The sequence below is a fragment of the Helianthus annuus genome, chromosome 9, assembly GCF_002127325.2.
Source record: "Helianthus annuus cultivar XRQ/B chromosome 9, HanXRQr2.0-SUNRISE, whole genome shotgun sequence".
Classification (NCBI taxonomy): Eukaryota; Viridiplantae; Streptophyta; class Magnoliopsida; order Asterales; family Asteraceae; genus Helianthus; species Helianthus annuus.
Window position 1 is genome coordinate 154,855,950 of NC_035441.2, and position 23,139 is coordinate 154,879,088.

The following is a 23,139-nucleotide window of genomic DNA, read 5'->3' on the forward strand; positions in this document are numbered from 1 at the left end:
TAATATGATGAATGCAAATTATTATACTTCACCATAAATGTGCACAAACATTCAATCCCATGTGAGTTTCAAACAAGAAAGTACTCATCGACACGTACAACAATATCATAAGTCAAAATTTGGTCGCGTTTACATACCAACCATGAATGAACCGGACCTGGAACTGAACCCGAACCCAAGCATCCTCAGAAACTCGAGCCTTTGCCAGCTTCAATTGCAGCGTAAACAAAATCCTCACACTTCCCAGACGGGCCTGACATGACATCAGCCAAAACACCAATAACATCAAAGGCCTCCTGTAAATCAGTAGCACTAGTCATATCTTCCAGCCATGATAACATCTCTTTAGAGAACCCCACCAGCTCTTTCACATCTAACAGTTTCGCCTTCATCAATGACTCCCAACCCTCCTCGTCCTTCTCCCCTGTTTGACTTGCTCCTTTCTTTTGCACCTTGAAGTAGCGTTGGAGTTGCTCGATTAACCCAGTGTACACGAGCATCGGCTGGATTATAGGCAGTAGTTCCTCTGGCGTTGTATCTGACTTGGTGGGAGTAGATGGTGTAGACGACGATGATGATGATGACGAGCGGTGTGATGACCTGGCATGAGTGCGTTGCATGTATGCATGGTATATACCACGCTGCAGGAAAGCACGGCGGTGTTGCAACCAAGACTCATAAGATTCTGAAAGAAGGGAACTCACCATCATAAACTGAACTGTTTCCTCTGTTCCCGCAGAGGAAGAGGTCGGGGATTTAGAATCCGGCGTGGAAACAGAAGCTGGAGTCGAAGTGGAAGAAGCAAGATATGCTCCAACAGATTTTGCAAGATTATTTCGTTGAGAAGAATCATGATCGACAAAGTAACGAGCCATCTGGATCATAAACGGGAGAAACTTTGCATTGCTTTCCTTTCCTCCGCCTCTACTGTCGGTGCTAAACGATGCACCAGTGGCAAATCGTGCAAGCATCTGCAACATTAATTGTATCACATCAGAAATAATGGTTTATACAAAATAGAAAACGACAGTGAAGGGAAAAGGGTGTGTACCAGAACTATATCATAAGTCAACAAGCGAAGTCGACTTCCATCGGCACGTCCAAGGGCATTAAGGTAATCCCAGTACTGATCAACATAACGTGTATACTGAGGTAACGGAACGGCGGGACCTCTAATGGGATAAAGATTATTGCAAAGTGTCTCGTTGTTTCTGAGGGCGGCCCCGTCCCATTCCTTCTTTGGATTTCTAAGTGCAGCATCTGCTCGCTTGGCTTCCTGGTGGCACTGGAAGTGAATGATGTTGAAATGGCTAACGGTTGTATAAACGCAATCTCCACGGGTGCTTCCGGAAGTTCCAACACCTAGATTTACCCGCTTACTGAATGTGTAGACACCGAGCAAGGTATCTGGTCTAAGTCGATATCCCTCACGGCATACCATGCAAGCCAACCCGTCTTCCTCTTCTTCCATCTCTTCTAAACCTTCAAGGATTGGCTGTGCAACCACGATTCTCTTCCCACCGTCAGTACCTAATTCTTGACGCATTCCAAGTCCCTAATTAAAAAAAAACAATCGATTAGATATACTGAAAATAAACAAAGCATCCGGAGCAAAAAGTGTTGTAAAAACTAATAATTAATAAACTACCTGAAGCAACTCCTTTCTCCTCACTAGAGCACGGCGTCTCATTTCGTCGCGTGTGGCATGGCGCAACGCGCGAACCTTCTCAGCAAGAAACCCGTCACCTTTTCCCTCTTTATCTGAGAGGGTATCTAACAAGTTTTCAGCTCTTGCTCCGATATCGTTTTCACCAGACACACCTTCTAAGGCATGGAGCAAAGGTAATATCCCTCCTTCATCCACGCATTTCTGTGTTGCCAAGTGTCCCATTGAGAGTCCTCTAAGCATAGACAATATGAGAGGAACAGACGCAAGCTTTAATCCCGAATTCCATTCTGGGCTAGATTTAAATCCAGCCTCTCCGGTAAAGACGAAACTTTCTTTCAAATGTCTAACTGCAACTTCGGTAATCCCGGTTTCCAATATGATGTCTTTTAGTCTTTCACCGCAAGAACTTGTCTTCATCGACTCTGAAACCCTAACAAAGTTCTCCACTGCAAACCTCTGTTTTAAAGCTTGCAAAGAGAGGCTCTCATCCTTTGGGTTTTCGAGATATTGTTTCTGAAGCTGGTCAAACTCGACCCAATTCTTTAGGTATGGGTCAAAGTGTTGAACGAGTGTTTCCATTGCAGCAGGCTCACCGTAAGTCAAGTAAGGCAAAATTCTAGCAACCATCTCGGTGTTTCTCTGCTGTTTGCTTGATTTCTTAAGGCCTAGTGGGTGAGACAGCCGTTCCAAAAACATGAGAACTATTTTCTTGGCTTGTTCACCAGCCCCAGCTTCTTCATTGGAGACTGTAAGAGCGTTCTGTGTGATGTTGATATTATCGCTCTCGTTAGCTTCCATTGTCAAACTCTCAACGATTAAAAGAATGCCTTCAGCTGGCTCAATGGCGTCAACAGAAAACGCACGCCGTGCGATTTCTAGAAGTAAACTTAAAGCTCCAAGCCTCAACAAGGCCCTCCTGTTTTCCCTTATTTTGCAGCAGTGCATTAGAAGATTCAAAACAGCTACCAGTTGCTCCTGGTTTGACTTCAAATCATCTCGTGAACGCTGCAACGTGAGAAGCATTATAAAATGCAATCCAACATAAATATCATGCAGCAATAGAGAATAAAGAGAATATTTAAAAATTAGATACACACCTGAACAATTTCCAATAAAATTTCCAACCCGCCACACTCGCGCACAGCACCTGCTATAGCAAACTCCACCTCGGGATCTTGAGACTCTTCTCTATCTTCATCCAGTTCTTTGATCATGGGCTCGGTGGCTTCACCGTCCAACCCCTGTGAGATGGACAATGATGTACACAATGAGTAACGGTGAAAACAAGCATTTTAATAGAGATGAATACTTGAAACGAAATATAGTGGAGAAACCTGAAGCCTGTAGGTTACAGTCATAGGGGGAGAATCTCTTGCTGATGTGGCAGCAGCAGAAGAAAGCAATGTGGCAGCAGCAACCGTGTTTGAAGACTGGCTACTTGACTTTTTCCAAACTTGCTCATAAACCTGAGCGATGCTCAAATCAAGGGAGATTATATTTCCAGCTACAAGCAATTCCATACCGTAATCATCCTCGATAAGACCCAAAAGATCCAACTGGTTACAAATTTTGTTTTTGACATCACGCATCAATGGACCTATTTCAGCACTGGAGTAAGGGTTTTTAGTCATTGAACCACGGATAAACTCCTCTTGCGTGTGTGCCTTGTTTAGTATCAAATGATACACAGCTTCCGGTTTTGATGGGCAGATCAGGTTACAGAGTTGCTCCAAAATGAACTGCAGAATTGATTGCATTTTAGTTATGAATGAGCAAATAAAACAATTACCTCACGACTTTTAACAGTATTTCTGACATACCAAATTAGACCGTCCTCTTTTGTCCTCCCCATGAGTCAGTAGACCGCGAATGCATGCCTGAATGAAATGCTTTTTATTTTCATCGCTCTCCAGCAAAAGACCGTCCAGAAGATCCTTCAAAAGTCGGCTGCAGTCACTTATCAATTTTGTCTTTTGCACTATCAATCCACGAATAACAATCAGGGCCTCAAGTACTTCAGAGAGCAGCTGTTCTCTCATAAATCTGGCATCCAGATGACATTAATATAGATAAGAACGATATCAAACTATAATACAAAAATTCAAAAAAAAACAACGTGCAGAAAACAATACCTGGATCGGATATTGGGGACATCCAAAAATTTTCCTAAGAGCTCAATAAGTTTGTGAAGAATAAATCCCTGTGAGATGTCAATACGCAGGCTCCTCTCCAAAGATTCAACATTACTTACCTCTTGAGTAATCAACTTACATATTGTAGTCAAACATCCACATACAGTCAAGAAAAGACGTGCATCTTCTGTTTCTATCATCTTGAAGAGCAATTCGAAATACTCAGCAGCATTTTCACCAGCAGAAAGAGTTGCCGGCAACAAAGACATGAGTAAATTTAGTAGCCGAAACCGTCTTGATGAGCTTTGGGCACAAAGCAGGCTGATCAACATGCACATCTCAGATCTTATAGATTGAGAACAAGCACTCAGAACCAGTTCTGTAACCCACGAACCCAGTTCAAAGGATGCTATTTCACTTTTACCTGTTCTACAAGCACGACGTTTCCATCGAAGCGCGTACTTTAAGGCAAGATATTCATATCGCTGAGGCCGTGATCTCTGCCCGTGTCTAGTTGCCTGTGAAACTTTATGCCGCCTAACGAAATCGAGATACGAAGCACCTTTTTCCCACTCTGAGTAGCTCAACAACTGAATATCGTGAGGCTTTTGAGAACCATCCCAGTTCTTCTCTGATGCTTCTGGCACAGACTTGCTTCCGCTAACAGATCTAGACGAATTTGTGTTGTTTTCATCCTTTTGCGGTGGTTTTCCTCCCTGTTCCTTGTCTGATGAATCGGGTTTTGGAGGAGTGCATGCCTGCGATATAATCCTCAAGCAAGGAAGAATAACATGCTCGGATATAGATGGATGTTTGGCGCCCAATTTAATTGAAGAGAATAATAACTGGAAGACGACACGCAATCTTGATTCCCAAAATTCATCAGCCAAAGAGCACACCTCTGAAAGCAAAAGCAACTCTTCGCGTGTCGCAAGTGCGATATCCATAGAACGATGATGTTCGAGGCAATACATTACCTTCTTCTGTATAAGAGCGTTCAACTCCGACACCGCATTCTTGTCACCTTCAGAAAAAGCGCAAAGTGCTGCTCTGGCTTGAACACGAGCTGTTTTGGGACCTTGATGAATGTTATTCTCAAATAACTCAGAGAGTATTCCAGCTGACACAAGCTGCTTCTTAGAGCCTGTGTGCCTTGACAGTACCTGTAGGATCTCGAGACACTGTGTCACGAACACAGTGGCACAACCGTAACAACTGTTTGGTGACCTGGAAACAACAAGTCTGGATGATGCAACCGACTCGTCAGAATGTTTTTGGTGCAAGTAATTCATCAAAACCCGTCGAAGCCCTTGAAGGGTCTGAACACTTTTGCTGACTGAGTCAAAAGCCGCTTTGCATTTTTCACCATAAAGAACACCAAGAAGTGCGATCTTACGGTTTATCTTACATGAAGGACCAGGTAAAGATACCATCATTTGCTGAACAGAATCCTTCTGTTGAGAATCCATGTCATTCTCACCAATGCTTGATACAATCTTCAGAAGAGGTTTTTTAAAGCCTAAAAGCTGCTGATATCTCCTATGAGCATTCTCAGATTCAGACTCTATAGCAGCCAGGCCCTTTTTCATATCATCATCATTCTCCATGTTATCAAATGTGAAGCTTGGTTTTGCCATGAAATTGAATTCAAAACGTCCATACTTGCTATAACCACACTCGTTACATAGAAAAGAATCCAGATTTTCGTAATTAATGTTGCGGCATTGCCTACACTGATAAGCATTCTCATGACAGTTAGCACAGATTCCATGCCTATCAGTAACAGGACGACTGCACCGTGGGCATTGCAAAGGTTCGAGAGATAGTGCCTGTAGATTCTCGTAAAAAGAATCAAGTTCAATCATGAAGTTACATGCAGTGATGGGAATAGGGAAATCCACTTTCAATTCAGTCTGATTAAAAGCAAGATGGCATATTTTGGCACGCTTCCACAAGGCCCAATTGTTTTTCAGCTCCGCCAAGTCAGCCACAGGTCTATTGTTGTAATACAGGTTCAATACCTTCACTGACTTCGACTTGCGAGCATCATGAACATTCATGGTCACACTCTGAATGGTGTAGCTCCCTGTGCACTTCACTATTATGCGGTTATCAGTGAACTTCGTCTCTGATTTCAGACTTTCCAACTTCATTTTACTGTAAGGAAGCTCAGGGCAGCTACACGCAACACAAGGCTCACTCTCCAGATAATAACCGTCAAACTCCACCAACCCACTCAGGGTATTGTATATGCGTGAGTTGGGATGGTTAGCCAACAGCTCGTTTTGTAGGTGAAGGGTATCAAAGATGCACTTGATCACATCAGAAGTTAAGCATCGGTCTACAATTTCATTGTTCTGTTGCTTTGTATTGTTATCAGGTACCTTCCCTAACAGACAAGTGACGAGTTCTGTATACTCCATAATATTCTGACCATACATAGGTAAGAATTTTATTTTCTCCAAAAGAATTGTCAACACCGTTTCCTTAAACGATTGTTTTCCATGATGCCACGCTCCATACAGTACACATTTGGCTTCCACACGGACAGCACTAGAGTTCCACTCAAGTAAAAAGCAATCAACAAACTGCCTCAACACATCATACCCTTTGTCAGCAAAAATATCAACCATTGGCTCCATATCCATGTATGATTTATCCAAACCAGCTTCCGTCCCATCATCTCCTTTCTTTTTCTTCTTTAAATCAACAGATTGTGACCCAGATGACCCAGATTTGCTCGAACTTGTTCCAGTAACAGTTTCACTTCCATCAGCTTTCTGTAGCGACAAGCTAATGTCCTTTCCGTTGTAGAAAGACAAATTCAGAAGTTTAAGAGCCTGAGACACGCATTCTTCTGGAAAGTAGAACACACCATTAACAAGAAAACGCAAAACATCACCATGCCTCAAACAATATTTCTGCCAGTTTCTTGGACGCGAAGAAGCTACTTCAGCCATAGTAGACAAAGATTTCACTATCTTGACACTCCTCTCATATGAGAGAGTACTTTGAAATCCACCTGACTTGTTTATGTGTTTATACAGATTCTTAACTTCGCTTGAGAACTGCCACGAGTCACGAACGTTGTAATAGTGTGTTTTGCTACCGCACAGATGTAAGAAAAGCCGCCTAGCATACCTTCTTACAAAAGTCGTATTGACGTTATTGATATAACTGCATAGAACATCCTGATATCCATCAAGCTTCAGATCTTTCCCAGATGGAATTTTGAAGAACTTTTCTTTTTCCACAGACTTGTCATGCTTTTCAGGGCGAACCAAGCTGTAAACTAGTCTGAAAGTGTTCTCTAACAATAACCGATGGTAGTCCGCAAACATATCCGAGCGATGCGATTTAGCATACGAGTCAGAGAAGAATGGAGAAAAATTACCTGCAGGTATCTCTCTGCGGACGGTTAATAGGGCCCCACATCCTGATCCAGAGTTAGCACCATGTGAAGAATCAAAACCAACAGACGGGGACTTAAAAACATGCATTAGCTGTTGTAAAATATCCATAAGATAATTTATAAAATCCTGTTGCCGAAGGGCCCCGCAAGCTCGAAGCAGTTGAGAATGAAAACTATTCTTCTCTTGGTCATCCACTGAAGATGAAGAGGTAACTGGGGCAGAAGACGGAATCTGGGTAATGCTTTTATCGTGTGAATCCGTTGATCCACCTGGTTTTGGTATCGAACCATCACCACCAGGCTGGTGCCAGTTTCGCAGCATTAATATGAAGAACATAAATACCAAGATTGTGACTTCCCCGAAAGAAGAACGGGTATTGGCTGCAAAAGGTTTGTTAATAGAAATTTCATCTAAGAACCATTTTATCAGTTTCTCCAGATCTAGACTTTCAGGCCTTGAGCTATCAACAAAAGGTCCACCTACTGCGGAAGATAGCCTGTAGAAGAGCTGCATAACCGGGATAGCCCGAACACCAGAAGTATTGTCCATCCATCCTTCTAGTTGTTTAAGGAACTCCGAAAGGATTAAAGAATTTATAGCCCTTTTTGATGCGGAAATTGTAACAGGGTCAGTGACTGAAGCTAGAAATTCTTCAGATTCATTGGTTTCCAATACATGAATTGCAGTAGAAGTCTGCATGCCAGCATCAGATGCAACTGGCAGCAACATCGGATCAGTTAAATCATCAGTAGAGAACTGCATTTCATTGCCCTCTCCACCATATGTTTCGACTTCAATTGGAATTGCTGACATAGGATGGTCTCGCGAGTGAGGCGGAGGAAGCCGGTCAGCATCGAGCATTTCATAGCAGGCTTCACATAAATCGAAATCAGGGCAGACTGTACAGTGCCATCTCCTCCTGAGTATAGGGACAGTGGAACAGCCATCACAACAGTATTGAACAGATGAAGTGATGGAGTCTTCCTCAACCATAATCCGAGCATTTCCACCTGTTGAACTTGCCACATCAGCACGTGCAGGAGCAGAGGTTGAACTCTCCACTGAGTCATCTGTACCTAACATAGTTTGCTTTGGAAATGGGACCTGAAGTAACCTTGAAGATATCGCCAAGCTGCAGGGAAAAACATTTAAATTACATATTTAATATACAAGACATAGATTGATGTTATAGAGTCGGATAATTATTAATTAACCACCTGCTAGAAGTCTGGACAGCCTCATTTTGAGAGAACAGAAGTTTTTTGAAAAGAGAAACTGCTGGCGCGACAGTATCAACTCCTGCATCCTTTTCATGTGAAACCAAACACTCAGCATAAGAGTAGATAAGATCTACAGATGCTATAACAATGTTGTTCATGGTCTGTGTTTCAGGCTGCTCTATGTCCAAAATTCCCCATAAAACCTGCATAAGCCCATCAACCACCTCTGAACCTACAAAAAATGAAAATGGCAAACACAAAGTAAAGAAACATCAGCAGGTGATTTGAAGAACAAAATAAAAAACTAAAATGAAACTCAAAACTATACCATGTGTTTCAAGGAAGGTAGCCAAGTTAGAACGCCGATGAAGTGCAATCTTAGAAACAGCATGCATCTGGGCTGTAAACTCTTCAATGATCCACCCTGATGTACTTCCACCAATTCCCAGCCTCGATAACAGAGTAGAAGTTGATTTTACCACCCCTAGAAGCCTCATGGTATCCTTAACCTAAGCGTAGAAGTTAATATTAGCAAAAGGATATATTGAAGAGAGGAAGAACATTCATAAAAGAAAGTGACTTAATACATACTTGATAATATATTTCTTTTTTAGGAAACACAGCCTGAAGAACACGAAATGCAGCAGCCTGCAACAAAGGTTCCCGGTCGCTTTCGAATATCGTTTCCAACAACTGCTTGCACTTCAACTTGCTGAGCTGTGCATTAACTTCCTCCACGTTCGAGTTACCCTCTGGCTTCCACAATGAATATAACCTTGACAGAAGGTTGAGTCCATCTGCAACAACCTGCTCCTCAATAGGCGCTGCTTGACCAGTACGGCCTTTTTTCCCAGATCCCGCAACCCATGAACTGCTACCAAGCACACGCGCCTCCATGTCCAATACGGCATCCATCTTTTCCTTCCAACCAAATTCATCCTTTGCTCGACCATAGACTTCTAAGGTGTCTATTCTTGGCAAAGTTGATCTATTAAAAGTTGGTCCTATGGATATTGTGATTTCTTCATCAGCTAGAAGTGATTCTGCAACTGTAAATGGGATGTCATACCAAGACCTCATGCCCTCGTCTAGTTTTATAACTCTCTGGAAAATGGTTATATCGGACGGTATATGATTTGCTGATGTATTACCCACATGGACACGAAATCCAACCATCACTATGTCGGGATTTGAATTAGAAACAGTAATCTGAAAACACACAAGGCAGTGTCAGATGTCAACAACACAAGGTCAATAACAATGTAATGAAAGTAGATTATTTGATAAAGTGGTAAAAGACATAAGCAGCAGCATAGTAATCAATGGTACCTTAAACCCTGCAGGTGTAGGACTCTCAAGAAATCCATCTTCTGATGCTAAGCTCTGCTTTGCACCTTCAGAATCCCCGTTCCTGATGGCATCACCACTTAACTTCACATCAGCCGTAATGCATACTGTTTTTTCAAAAAAATCAAGTGGGAACTCTGGCTTTAAACTAGCATAAGCTTTGCTGTTGAGTATCTCAGACCCTAACTTTTTAACTTTTTCGGGAATCACATTTGCACCAGCTTCAACCCCCACAGGAACATGTGTATATATCTGAAGACTACCATCATCATGCAAAACAAGACAGTGAATTTTATCTTTGGATAAAGGCTTATATGCCGTTATACCCACCAAAAGCGAGGTAGAATACACTCCATTCCGCATATTTTGTGCAAGAATTTCATGCTCTCCAATTGAAACAGTCAACGCAGCATTGGATTTCACACTTGAGAAGCAAACAAATAACCCACTGCCAGCAAGCAACTCTTTAAAACGATGCAATCCAGCTGGACGACGCTTACCATCTTGTTCATCCTCATAAACAGCAGACATCTCAGATAGAGATAACGCACCATGATTAAGCCTGCCTACTAACGTTGTTCCATCTTGATATGAAGCAAATAGCAGCTTGTAAGTTGATGAGAAGTATAACGAAGAACCCTTTGCATGTGTTTCCCTGCCTGGGGTTTCCACAATATCTTTTAACGTTTTTGCACCAGCTTTTCCATCATTTGACAATTCTAGCCGGAATATGCTACCGTTTTCAGAAAGAACTAGAAGGAACACTTTCGCCTGGGAAACCACAGCCAGTGTTGCGTCGACAATTGTGTCATCCGGCAAGGTGATATAGTGCATGGGACTTATGTTGTCCTGAGAAAGATCGTATATCTTCACAAATTTGTTGGTGACCACCATAAGCTGAACTTGTGAACCAGGAATCCATTCTAAACGTTTTATGTAAGCACCCTGCAAGGCAAGTTCAATTGCCAAACGATCTGTTACCTCTCCACGATGACTTACGGTAAGAACCTGGCAATCTTCATAGCCTGCCACGGCAAGGTAATTCTCAACCAATGGGTTAAAAGCAAGATGTACAATCTCGAAACGAACGACATTCTTTGACAGAGGCTTCACATTAGCCTTGTCAGCAGTAACAGGTGCAATAGTGGCCTGTCCAATCAGCTGTCCAACATCGAATATAGCCACTTTATCACCCTCTCCAACAGCAAGTCGGCCTCGAGTGCTGACACTAAGCAATGATTTGACAAGGGAACCACTAGCTAAATGGGACTTAAGTTCCTTTGCGTTTGGATAATCTGCTTTTATCTTTAGATCCAAGGAACCGCTTTTGTATGCCTTCTTTAACTGTAGAAGATCTGCACTGAAACTCAACAGTTTGTCTTCACCAATTGAGATATTCTTGTCTTTGGAGAGGTTGGAGTCTCTTTGGCTAGTTATAGATGGCAACAACGAAGAGCAAAGTTCAAGCACCCGATCTTCAACATCAAGTTCTTTTATCAATGACGGTATTGCCTCTTGTATTTCCCTTGGAAAGGATAATCTTAAAGAGTTATCCATGTCCAATGAACCATCTTCATCAACATCTGACTCACTTTCAGGCATCTGATCCCCATCATCTGTGAACGGTAGAAACGAATGAAGATTGCCAGGATTACGAGTAGGCGTACTGTTGCTGTTGCTGCTACTGTTACCTCCAGTGAATTTCCTAGGCTTCAGGCACTGGCAACTGCTGCCCCGTACACCCCCTGCTCCACAGTCGCAAAAAAACCGACTTGATCGAGAGTAGACAACACGATGTCCTCGATGACAGACTTTTGCACAAACAGAACAACAACCTTTTGAAACGGTCAGATCACATGTATAACAGAAATACCAGTGCTGTTCCATAAAATTACTCCCACTGGACGTAAACGTACAAACTTTAGAAGCGAGGGCTTTTTCACTGTTACTATCATCAAAGTCTTCCTTATCAATACTACCCACTTCGCCATCTGATGTTCCATCATCCTCATCTTCATCAGCTGAAGTTGCATCACAATCAAGAGATGCGGACCCACCTTCTTGATTAGAAGAAAGAACCAAAGCATCAGGATGTTTCCTTGAACCCAAGGACCTTGAGGCCAAGGGTCCTATCCCAGAACCACTCCTACGTGAAGACTTCTCAACTAACATTGCAGCAGTGTTGTTCTTATTAGACCCAAAATCACTTACCAATGATCCAAGAAAACCAAGGAGAAATTTTAAACCTTGAAGCAAACGCTCATCGGAAGCCAGTTTTTTTATCAGCATCACTGTCCGTTCTAAAAGGGGTTTCACTGAGGCCTCTCCGCTTGAAAGTTGAACAACAAAATTCAAATAGGATTTTGCTGTATTGACATCATACAGCATAAAGGCATTATCAAGTGAAACCAACAAAGCTTCGTAAATGTGATAATGCAGTTCCTCAGATTGTGCTTCAGGAGGAGATATTAGTGATGCAATGAATTTCATGGTTGACTCTCTTAGGGATGATGATGACGAACTTCCGTTTACACAAATGGCATCGCCTGAAGGTTCACTTGTGGACCCTAATAGTCTCTTTTCCAGCCATTTGGAGAGACGAAGCACATCCATGTGAAGGAACTTCTTCTGCAATTTCGGTTTGAAATTGGGACTTACATCTCCAGATAGAAGATCAACAAAGAAATTAAGAACCTTCACATTTGCCGATTCAGAGTTGCAATTGTCCAATGCATCAATGAGGACCAAAAGATCCCCATGCGGAGAACTATACGGGCCTCCCATTTGTTTAGAAACATCTCCGTCAGACATGAAATATTTCAATACAGATGACTTTAAAGAATCCTTCATGATGTTGTCTATGATTTCAATAGTCTTGGACACCACACATTCGTTAACAGCAACGTCAACAACTTCCTTAACATTAATATCCCTCAAGATATCATACATGTTCTTCATCTTAAAGAAACTTCTGTAATCAAAACCTTCTAAATCATCACTCAGGCTTCCATAAATTGCATCGCAGTGACCATGAAGACTGCTAAATACCGCATCAGCTTTAATCGACAATACCGACTCAAGAATCTCATAACGTACTTCAGCCTCAACGGAGGTAATTTCCTTTGCCTTTATCACCTTGAGAAGTCCATCCAGAACATAAAGTATCCCTTTAACGCTAAGAATGCAAGATAGGAGAAACCCACTGGAAACTTGATTACTACATGGGAAACCGTGCACTATAAGTTCCAAAAAGACCTTATTCCAGATTCCCGGTGCCATCTTATCAACAGCAGTACCCAACTTTGACAAAAGTTCACAAATAGACTCCAGTTGACCAGGGCTGATAGAGCATTTCTCAAAAAGCACATCCTGCAGAGACTTATCAAATCCGGTGTGTTTTAGAAGCAATAGAGGTGAAAACTTGTCATCAAAGCTCTGGCCATCGCCAAAAGTAGAAAGTAAGGTTTTTTGGTAAACGTTTCTGTAGGTCGATAATATTATGGACAACGACCGTAAGACCACTGCAACGGTATCTGCATTAAGTGAACTGACGACCAGCTTTTCAGCAAGTGAAAGAAACTCAGCGTCTCTGGATGTGTGCTCCAGTAAGACCGCACCGAACGAATCAATTTCGTTATTCACGCTATACCTCTGAGTTCCAGCTCCAAATAGGGACAGTACCAGAGACAACAACGATCCACTCCTCATAAAGTCCCAGCCAAGTTGTTCAGTTTCCACGTAAATTCTCATTGATTGCAACTGTTCGAGCACGGAAAACACTAAATTCGAAAAATTAGCACCTGTAGCAACCCCACAACTGCCCAGGATTGAATGACTAAAGTACAGAAAGTGTTCAGTGCTATTCATATCGAGAGTCTGAAGATCGGAAGGAATCAAATCCAAGGTGGCGTGCATAGGAGGGATATCCCAACAAAGCATAAAAACGTATCGTTCAAGAACTAAGTCCTCCATTGTAGATGCTTCTTTGCCTCTCCAAAACCCTAAAATCCAAGAGAAGGAAGAACATACTTCAGCCCAATTCAGACCTAAGCATTCAACCGCCACATCTTCCTTACATGCTGAAGCCGTAAAGGATGTGACATCAATCAGTTGATTTAAAAAGTAACTGCTGACTTCCCCTTCTATGGTAAAAACCCGCATCACGTTCTCCACAAAAGTTGATGCCCAAAACGTATGGTTGCTTGCATTGGGAACTGACCTAGCAAGTGGAGCTTCCCTTAACTTTAATTTCAACTCTGAAAGTAACGTTGGAGGACAAACATTGGGATAAAATATCATGTGTCGAAGAATCAAAATCAACCGTGATACTAGCATCGCCCAACATGATAGCTGGGTGCTGCTAAAGCCATTAGAGAGAAGCTCAACTGTTTTAATTGAGGAAAATATGAAGTTCGCTTGTACCGCTTTTTCTTCTTCAGATGATAAATGAAACGACATCAGAAGAATCTCGATATGAAAGACGGAAGGAAGATCGTCAATAAGTTCTTTGAGACTAGGGCAGCGTCCGCATACTGATTTCACCTTCTCGAAAACAAATTCCACAAACACTTTCTGGACTATTGTTCTCAATTGATTGCCAGATAAACCAACCCGGCATATAAGCGTATGAGCTAATAAAGCCAGCGTCTGATGGTTGTATACAAAAGAACCGTTCTCTACGGTCAATATTTTGCAAACGAGGTACTCTTCAAGGGAATCGGGTAATGCGTGGAATGAGATCAAGTTGTGTAAAACCTCATAGCAAACCTCGTGAGTATGCACAAATTTTCTATCACCAGCATCCGAAGGCCTGTCTCCAGCATAACACCCTTGACAGCTGAGAACAGAAAGCATGATATCGATATGATTTGAAGTCAGCTTTTTGCATGCATCTTCATATGTTGAAGAATTCCATTCAGAAGAAAAAACGCTAGTCTTCATAAAGATAAACACTTCCGTGGCAGCTTGAAGCGGCATATTTAGATTGCTAACAGAACTAATAGCGATAACCGATTGATCAAATCCATCTGTCGATCCTACAGAGCGCCCACCCTCGGAGAAAAGATCACCAAACAGTGCTTCATCCTCGTGGCAAACGGTGCTTTCAGGTTCCAGCGTGGAAGAAGCCTTTGTACAGCTGGAATATGATCGATCGAGTTTCGGTAACATCTTGACCCCCTCTGAGTGTAGGAAGAAAGCAAGGTGCATTAAATTGTCCACCCATTGCTTTGATTTTGGAAATACCACTTTTAACAACTCTTCAACTGTGTATTTCTTCACCAAAGAGATCTTTCTAGAACCAACACCACATGAGAACAAATCAGCCTGAACATCAATAGCAGAACTGCCACTATTTCCTGTGTGTAAGCCCTTCAATTCAAGAGCCTGATACTGTTGTTTCTTTATATCTTCAACTAACTTCAGAATGTAAAGGACGATTCGAGGGAAGTAAGCCACTGGAAGCTTTATGTTTGTAACAGACTTGTCGTATCTCCACACATCAACATCCAGATTTTCAAATACCGACACTATTACACATACCAAGATGTTCTGAAACACATTGCTGTTGCAGAAAATTGTATGTACTAGGTGAAGAAACGCCTCCAGCATAGACACCACAAGACTTTCGATATTGAATTCAACGGAAACATTGCTTGTGGCAAATTCATATCCACTTCTGAACAAACTAGGCAGCCCATTCGCAAACGATGCGAAAGATCCCAACAATTTGGCATCGTATTCAACATACGGGGCGTCTTTACTAACACTTGCGAGTAATTTGAAAATTCTTGTACAGAATGACAATCTTTTTCGCAAATTGATGCCGTCTATCTTCTCATCACACTTATCCAGATTCTCAAACAATCCCGTGCAATATGAAACAAGGCGGTGTATGCATCCCAAGTGAACAACTGCCCAGTGCTGCAACAGTGGGACCAGTTTATTAAAATCATGAGAACTCCTTCCGTTTGTCCATGAGTTCATAATATCATGTTGTGTCCACTCAGAAGCCAATGTCATAAGAAGACGATCAACAGGTTCTTTTTCTTTTGAGCAACTGTTCCCTTTACATGAGTAAATGACATAAAAAGAACACACTGTTAGAAGACTGTAATTAAATCATAAAACAAACCATATGTAAGGAAAGAAAAAAGATGAATACCCTGAATGATACACTCAATATGGTCTTGCAAATCTATATTCTCACTTCTTAATGTAATTGACTTCAATGAATCTATGAGTGAATTCAAAGAAGAAGGATGACACGCATCAGCCTCTTTGATCGTTCCATCTACTAATGCAATCTCCGATAACTGCAAGATGTATTGGAAGAAATGTTATAGCGGTAATGATGCATTAATACATAGCTGCACTCACTCTGAAACAATGCATTAGTAGATACCCAAAATCCTGTGATATACAGCTTGGCGTGACAAAAGGATAAGGAGGAGAGAGAGAAAGAGAGATGAAATTCCAACAGCCACTACCACTTTTTTATTAAATGTGTAACTATGCTACTGGCGTTAATCACTATGAGACCATGCGTAGTGGTAAGGGTGAATAATGCCCCCACCCTTGGGCGTTTTCCGCCATGTGGCAGTACAGTCAGCAAGGGGCATTATTGGGCGTTTTTTTCTAAAACGGGTGTAGTGGGGATGTGGGCATTATGTTAAAAGGGTGTAGAGAATTAAATAAAAATAAAAAAAAAAACCCAACAAAAAAAGCTATTGGCCAAAAAAAGGAAGATTAAATGTGATTGGCCATTCAAAATTGCACAAAGCGTGATTTGAAAAACGCCCGGGGGGGGGGGGGGGGGGGGTTGAACAATAACGGCCAATAATGCCTAGGGGGTGGGGGTGGGCGCATTTGGGGATGAAAAACGCCAAAATTTACACCACTACGCATGGTCTGAGTCTATGATTACGACTAATGACATTAACTGCTATGATAACAACTAATGGCATATTTTAGACTTCCATAAATCACTACATGTGCAGCACTTGCTTGGTGGAGTGACCATTTGAACCATTCTTTTAACAGTTCCACCAAATGCTTGATAAAAAAAATATTACCCTACCACTATCCATAAGATAAGCTCCTAACGGTTAATTTTTAGAAAACATTACGATAGTGAATGGCCTTTTAAGTTGCTAGCCTTACTCAACCCTAAACCGAACCGAAGTTACATATCTATTAGTCAAGTTCATGAATGATCGTAAGTATTGCAAAAAGAAGCCTTCAGAATTCAGACCTTACTAAATCTTGTTAGTTGAATTAACAAACAATTTTTATAATTCACCAATCAAATAAAGGTTCCAGACAACATCCCTTGCACTTGTTCGCAATTGATTTTAATGTACAGGGTTTTAGTTAGTATAGAGTTAAAAAAAATAAATTCCCAACAATCATATATACATCAAATATTGTAGAAATCACTAGGGGTCAGTGGTATATATACTGAGGCTGAAAAGAACCAACAACCTAATTCAACTTTCCAATATTGTTAATTAGGGTCTGATACTCATACCCTTTGGTCATCCTGAAAGGAGGACATCTTTACTAATTACATGAAGGACTTGAGGCATAGAAATTGTTTTAGATACGCATGAGTGTCAGTCAATCTTAACATTTATGCATATTCAATAACTTCTTTTTGGGTTTCCTGAAATGGGAAATTCATTTTAGTTTGTCTAGAAGAAACTTTCTCCGGTATTACATATTCATTCGAGATTTTCTTTATAATCCTATTAATATTAATAAATTTGGTCAGCCGATCTCGTAATAATCAAAATTCATCATCAAAAGCAACATTGCTATACATAGCATATGCCGAGATCCATAGTTGTGTACAAGAAAGTAGGCATGTAGGAAGAGGCTCTAGTCAAGCCATGAAAAAAGGAACCACCATCCAGCCTGCAGTTCTTGCAGTAATATGAATGTTAGTCAAGATTCTTGTAGAAATAAGCCCCACATAAGCTATTGTAATTCTTCTGCTAGATTTGATAATTAAGTGTGATGGTGATCATGAAGGAGGTTTGCAGGCTGGACATGGTGCAAGTGACAGCTCAGTGACAGATATGCAAGTGGGCATGGATTTAGTTGACGCAACACTTGTGGACTAACTACTAAAATTGAAAATCTTACAGAATGAATATACAATGAGGTGCCGCTGTCTTACCTGTGTGTGTTCTCTAACTACCATAAACATGTCAACTACCCCCGTAAACACTTTTGTGAGCTCATCGATAACCAAGTATAAAACAACAACCAAACCCAGTACAACCTCACTCATAGCTAAAAAAGTTATTGGTAAAGCCTAGAGAGGGTGGGATATAAGCAAGCCTTACCTCTATCCCAAAGGATAGAGAGGTTGCTTCCAATGACTGGATAACACATCATGTACACACACAGCCAACCTATAACATGCACAGGCCACCAGAAACTAAAAAGCTACGCTCCTAAGGCAAGAATCTAATACAAAGCCATACCATCCTCCAAAAATTCCTTAACCTTAACCCTACATGGCTACATCCGCTTAAAATACTAGAATATCCCCCTGATTCTAAGTCTATAACCCTCAGTAGTATAGAATCATGGTTGCTAATAGAATATAAACAGAACAAAATACAGTAACTTGTCATTCAAATATCACGCAATGGTAAATATAAAAACAACCCCCATAATTATCCTCATAAAGTTAAGCCCCCACCAGTTCAAATATAGAAACTAAATCTTGTGTCATCAAAAACAAATATTGCAGGCTGCTAATTAGTAACATCCAACTTAAATTTTACATACTTTTGCAGTTTAACTAACTAGTAAGATATTCTTATTCAACCTAAAGTTATATATAACCATGTAAATTACCACTCAAACAGATTAAACTCAAACGAAACTTATGCATATTTAATAATTAGACAAGTAAGCAATAAAACAAAATAACAAACCTGAATAAAACTTAAATCATCACTGGTAGCAACTGACTTCTCCAAACAACAAAGAGCAAACTCCAACGACTGCTCCATCACAGCAACAATTATCGGTTCCACTTGCTCCACTGTCAAATCACATAAAGTAGACACACATATTTCACTTAAACAACTTAAAAACCAAAACACAAATAGCAAAAACCTAATAAGAAAACCTACCAGAAACAGATCGATTTGAACAAACAATCGCATACGCAACGGAAACAACGGCTTGAATCTGAGCCGGTTCCCAGCGTTGAAGCCCTAATTTTCCATCACTATCAGCATCAACGCCTTGTTTGAGGATCAAATACAACTTTTCGAGCCCTAATTTCTCGGAGCGGAGTCTGATATCGATCGATGATGAAGATGTAGGTTTATCGTCGAACAAAACTCCGATGAGTTTGTCGATTTCGTCAGCCATGGCTGGATAGATTGATCGGATAACCGATTGTGAGTGTGTTTGATTGATGTATCAAAGCAATTATAGAGATACTTTACGTGATCGAGGCTCCCACAGTGCGTTTTGATAATGAAAAGAGGGGAGTAGTGGAAGGGTTTAATAGTGTGGGAAATGAAACAATGAGGCGGTAGCAAAGAAAGAAAGTAGAAAAGGCAAAAGGAAAAATGTTTAGGTGACAACAGCTTGTCTGCATAAATGGATTGCTTGGCCACCAAGTTTTTATTTGAAATTTTTTTTCTAAAAATATAAACTACACTAAAATAATTAGAGTTGATTACACCAAGGATTGGAGGAGGTCATCATATTATTATATTATATTATAACCTTATTAAAAAGCAACTAAGTTATGCATATAAGAGTTGTACAATTGGCTTTGAGAGCTTTTCAAAAAAAAATTGGAAATTTTCTTTTTGACCCTAAAGTTTTAAACTTTGACAATTTAAGTTTAAAGTTTTAATCTTTGTTTTATTTTTAACCTTAAAGTTTTAATCTTGACAATTTAAGTTTATAGTTTTAATCTTTGTTAATTTAACCCCTTTCATTAATTTGATTTTTCACTTCTAATTCAAAAGTTTTCATCTTATACAATTTAACCCCTTTGATTAATTTGATTTTTCACTTCTAATTTAAAAGTTTCCATCTTTTGCGATTTAACCACTTTGATTTTTTTTTACTGATGTGTTGTAATCTTGGCTTTGGGAGTTTGTCAAAGAAAAAATGGTTATGAATATGGTTGTTGTAACCCTGGCTTTGAGGGTTTTTAAAAAAAATGATTTTTTTACTTTTCACTCAAATGTATTTCATAAATTACCTTTAACGTAAAACTATTTGTTTTTTTACTTTTAACATAAAACTTTTTATCTTTTGCAATCTATGCTCACAGTCTTTTTTACTTTCAACTTTGGCCCTTTATAATTTTCATTTTCCGCAAATTTTTCGCTTTATGCTTCGTTCTAAATTTTGTGACTAAACACATCGAAACGTGCGTCTTTGGTTTAACGTTTTTACGTTTCGTTCTAAATTTTGCGAGTTAACATGACGCAACGTACGTGTGTGGGTGAACGTTTTTACATCGTCTTTTTCTTCCCGTTTGAAAGGTTCAACATAACGTGCGCATCCTAAATCGACTTAGTTATAACTAAAGAATCCCCGCCGCATTGCGGCGGGTCGTAATTCTAGTTAAGAACTAAATGGCATCTTAGTCTACGTGGTTTGGTCCATTTTGTCAGTTTAGTACAAATGTTTCATTTTTTGTATTTGGGTTCAAAAAGGTTTTATAGTTACAATTTTGGTCCAACTGACTTAACCCCATCCATACTTGTTAAGTAAGCTAAGGGCATTTTAGTCATTTCATTTTTCTTTTTATTAACCCTTTATTCTTTATTGTTTTCCCTCTCATTTTGGCGCCCTTTCACACCCTATATAACCAGAACCTGAAATCCTAAATTCCCAATTAACACAATTCGAGTAAATCATCTCTTCTACCTACCTTCAATCTTCATCAATGGTGCAATGTCCATGTGGTGCTCATATTGTAATTCGAACTTCGTGTAGATGCAAACAATGGCATCTACCCGCTAGCCTATGCATTGTTCCACTAATTGCAACAATCTCCTGTGTGGGATCATAACATCAGGAGGAAACAACTTCTGCAAATCAATAATCACCTCCTGTTTCAGCTTCGGTTTAGTCACATTACCACGCGAACATAACAACAATGACGAAAGCTCACGAACCCGTGTTTGATCAATCGAAAGACACGATATCTCAGTCCTTAAAGTTCTTAAAGCATCAATAAACCTATCAACATTCAAAACTTCCAAAAACTTCTGTTCTAAAATCACAAAAGACGCCAAATTCACAATTGATTCATCAAGAACCGATAAGTTTCGCAACGAATTCAAACTTTCATCCCAATTCCCATCAAGAACCAGTTTGATGAATTCATTAACTAAACCTGATGAAACTGCAATGCCGGATTCTTTTTCAAGATTTGAAATTGTATTTGTATACCCAAAAGAATGTAATGATTCTGCTATTAGTCTAACGAATTCAACTTTCTTGATTCTCTTTGAACCGATTGAATCATTGGCTAACATTTAAGCCATTGATGATTGTTTGAGTTTTATACGTTTGAATGGTGGTTCAGAATCAACACCTCCCATGAAATATACAATCAGGCCATACATAATTTGAAAATCTAGTAAATCAATGAACCCAATTCAGATTACAAGTAATCGGTATCCAGATTCCAAAAAAGACAGAGAGATTTTACCATTGTTTGCATTTATGCGAAGTTCGAATTACAGTATGGGCACCACATGGTGTAACACCCCGAAAACGGGTTTGGTAATTAAACCACGTTAATACTAAAAGACGGGTAAAGTACCGATAGTGGTAAAATTTACCCGGAAAAATATTAAGATTTATATAACTAAACCTAATATTTAATAAAAAGGGAAAAAGAATGCCCTTTTGGAAAAATAAAGTTTATAGAAGGCCCGAGTTAACGGGACTTAAAATAAACTGAGTCATAAATTCCCCGAACCCATTAAGTTAACTAGGAATGTTTAACCTAGTTAATAAGTGGGAATATTGTTAGAAATAAGAAGGTTGTGGCCTACTTGATAACTAACCAAACAAGATGGGCCAAAGCTGGATAAATTGAAAGTTTAATTATAAAAACAAGGTTTAAAACAAAACACGCATATGTGTGTGTGTTCTGTTCGACCAGAATACTCCCCAAGAGTTCAAAACCCTAAGTTCTAACAATATCATCAAATTGAAGGCTCGAATAAAGCTCAAATTCACAATTGAACGTGAATTAACAATCACCCAAGCTAGGGGATCATAAGGTATGTAAAATTTTGATGATTTGTGAAGTTGTGAAATTTGAATAATCATCATAATCGTGAATTATGAATGAATTATTGAAGCTATGAATGAATTAGTGATGTATACTTGCTTAGGAACAAAACCCTAAGTGAAAATTATACATATGATGCTATGAATTGAATGATTATATGATTTACCACACTAGGATAAGTGGGTTTTAATCATATGATGAAATTGATGATATAATCATGAATAGAATCATCATATCTGATATTAATAAGATAATACTTGAACAATTTAGGTATTTAAGTATATAAATCATACTTGCTAAGTAGTGAGTTTAGTATGATATGATAAAAATTGATGATATGTTCATGTTCAATGATGTTTAATATCATTGTGTATTAATTCGGTAAATTATGATTACAAGAACTTGGTTAATAAGTGATTAAAACGGTAACATAAGGATGATGCTTACTGGATAATTGACCAAGTAATTAAACGAGTAGTTGAGCTACTTCGTGTAATTATTTATGTTAATAAGCAGTTGACTTTTAAAAAGTCAAACTGACCTTTGATATGATCGAATGAAAAAAAAATTGACATAAGAATCATAGGATGGAATAGTCGTAAATGATTATGACTAATATAACCATCTTGCAAATTATAATGATAGTTTGACGCTTGACAAGCTAGGTGAAAGCTTGGGAAGGAAGCGGGTCAAACAAATCAAGAATAAAGGAAAAGTATAATTCGGATGCAAGGTAACTAAAGCTTACACTCTTGTTAAATTATAGAATATTTCTTATTGTATTGATTACAAATAGGATGAATTAACAATTGAATTATGATGTTCCGACACGACATGTAGGGGTCGGAACAAAAGACAATAATAAACCATGTTTAATGGTTAAAAAGGACTAATACGATTATTTAGTCATGCAATGACTAATAGAAAATGAGTTTTTAATGGTTACCTTATAGGGTAAACCAACATAAACATCAAGGGTTAAACGGTAATTCGGTCACTCGTTGACAATAACCGTTAGTTTTTAAAGACACTTTATGTCGTAAGCCATAATGGGTCAAAA

At 39.6% G+C, this 23,139-nt stretch overlaps 1 protein-coding gene across 1 annotated transcript; it reads right to left on the minus strand.

Moving 5' to 3' along the window:
- LOC110910010 (auxin transport protein BIG) lies at positions 1-19,353 on the minus strand. The gene is made up of 14 exons (XM_022154723.2): positions 18,931-19,353; positions 18,730-18,839; positions 15,945-16,095; positions 9,764-15,846; positions 9,026-9,643; positions 8,763-8,943; positions 8,432-8,666; positions 3,802-8,346; positions 3,490-3,712; positions 3,004-3,408; positions 2,767-2,910; positions 1,649-2,674; positions 1,052-1,555; positions 1-971 (listed from the first exon to the last, which is right to left on the minus strand). Exons 1-14 carry the CDS (start codon positions 19,172-19,174, stop codon positions 186-188), a joined length of 15,255 nt encoding a protein of 5,084 aa, XP_022010415.1. The 5' UTR covers positions 19,175-19,353; the 3' UTR covers positions 1-185.
- Positions 19,354-23,139: the final 3,786 nt, after the last annotated feature.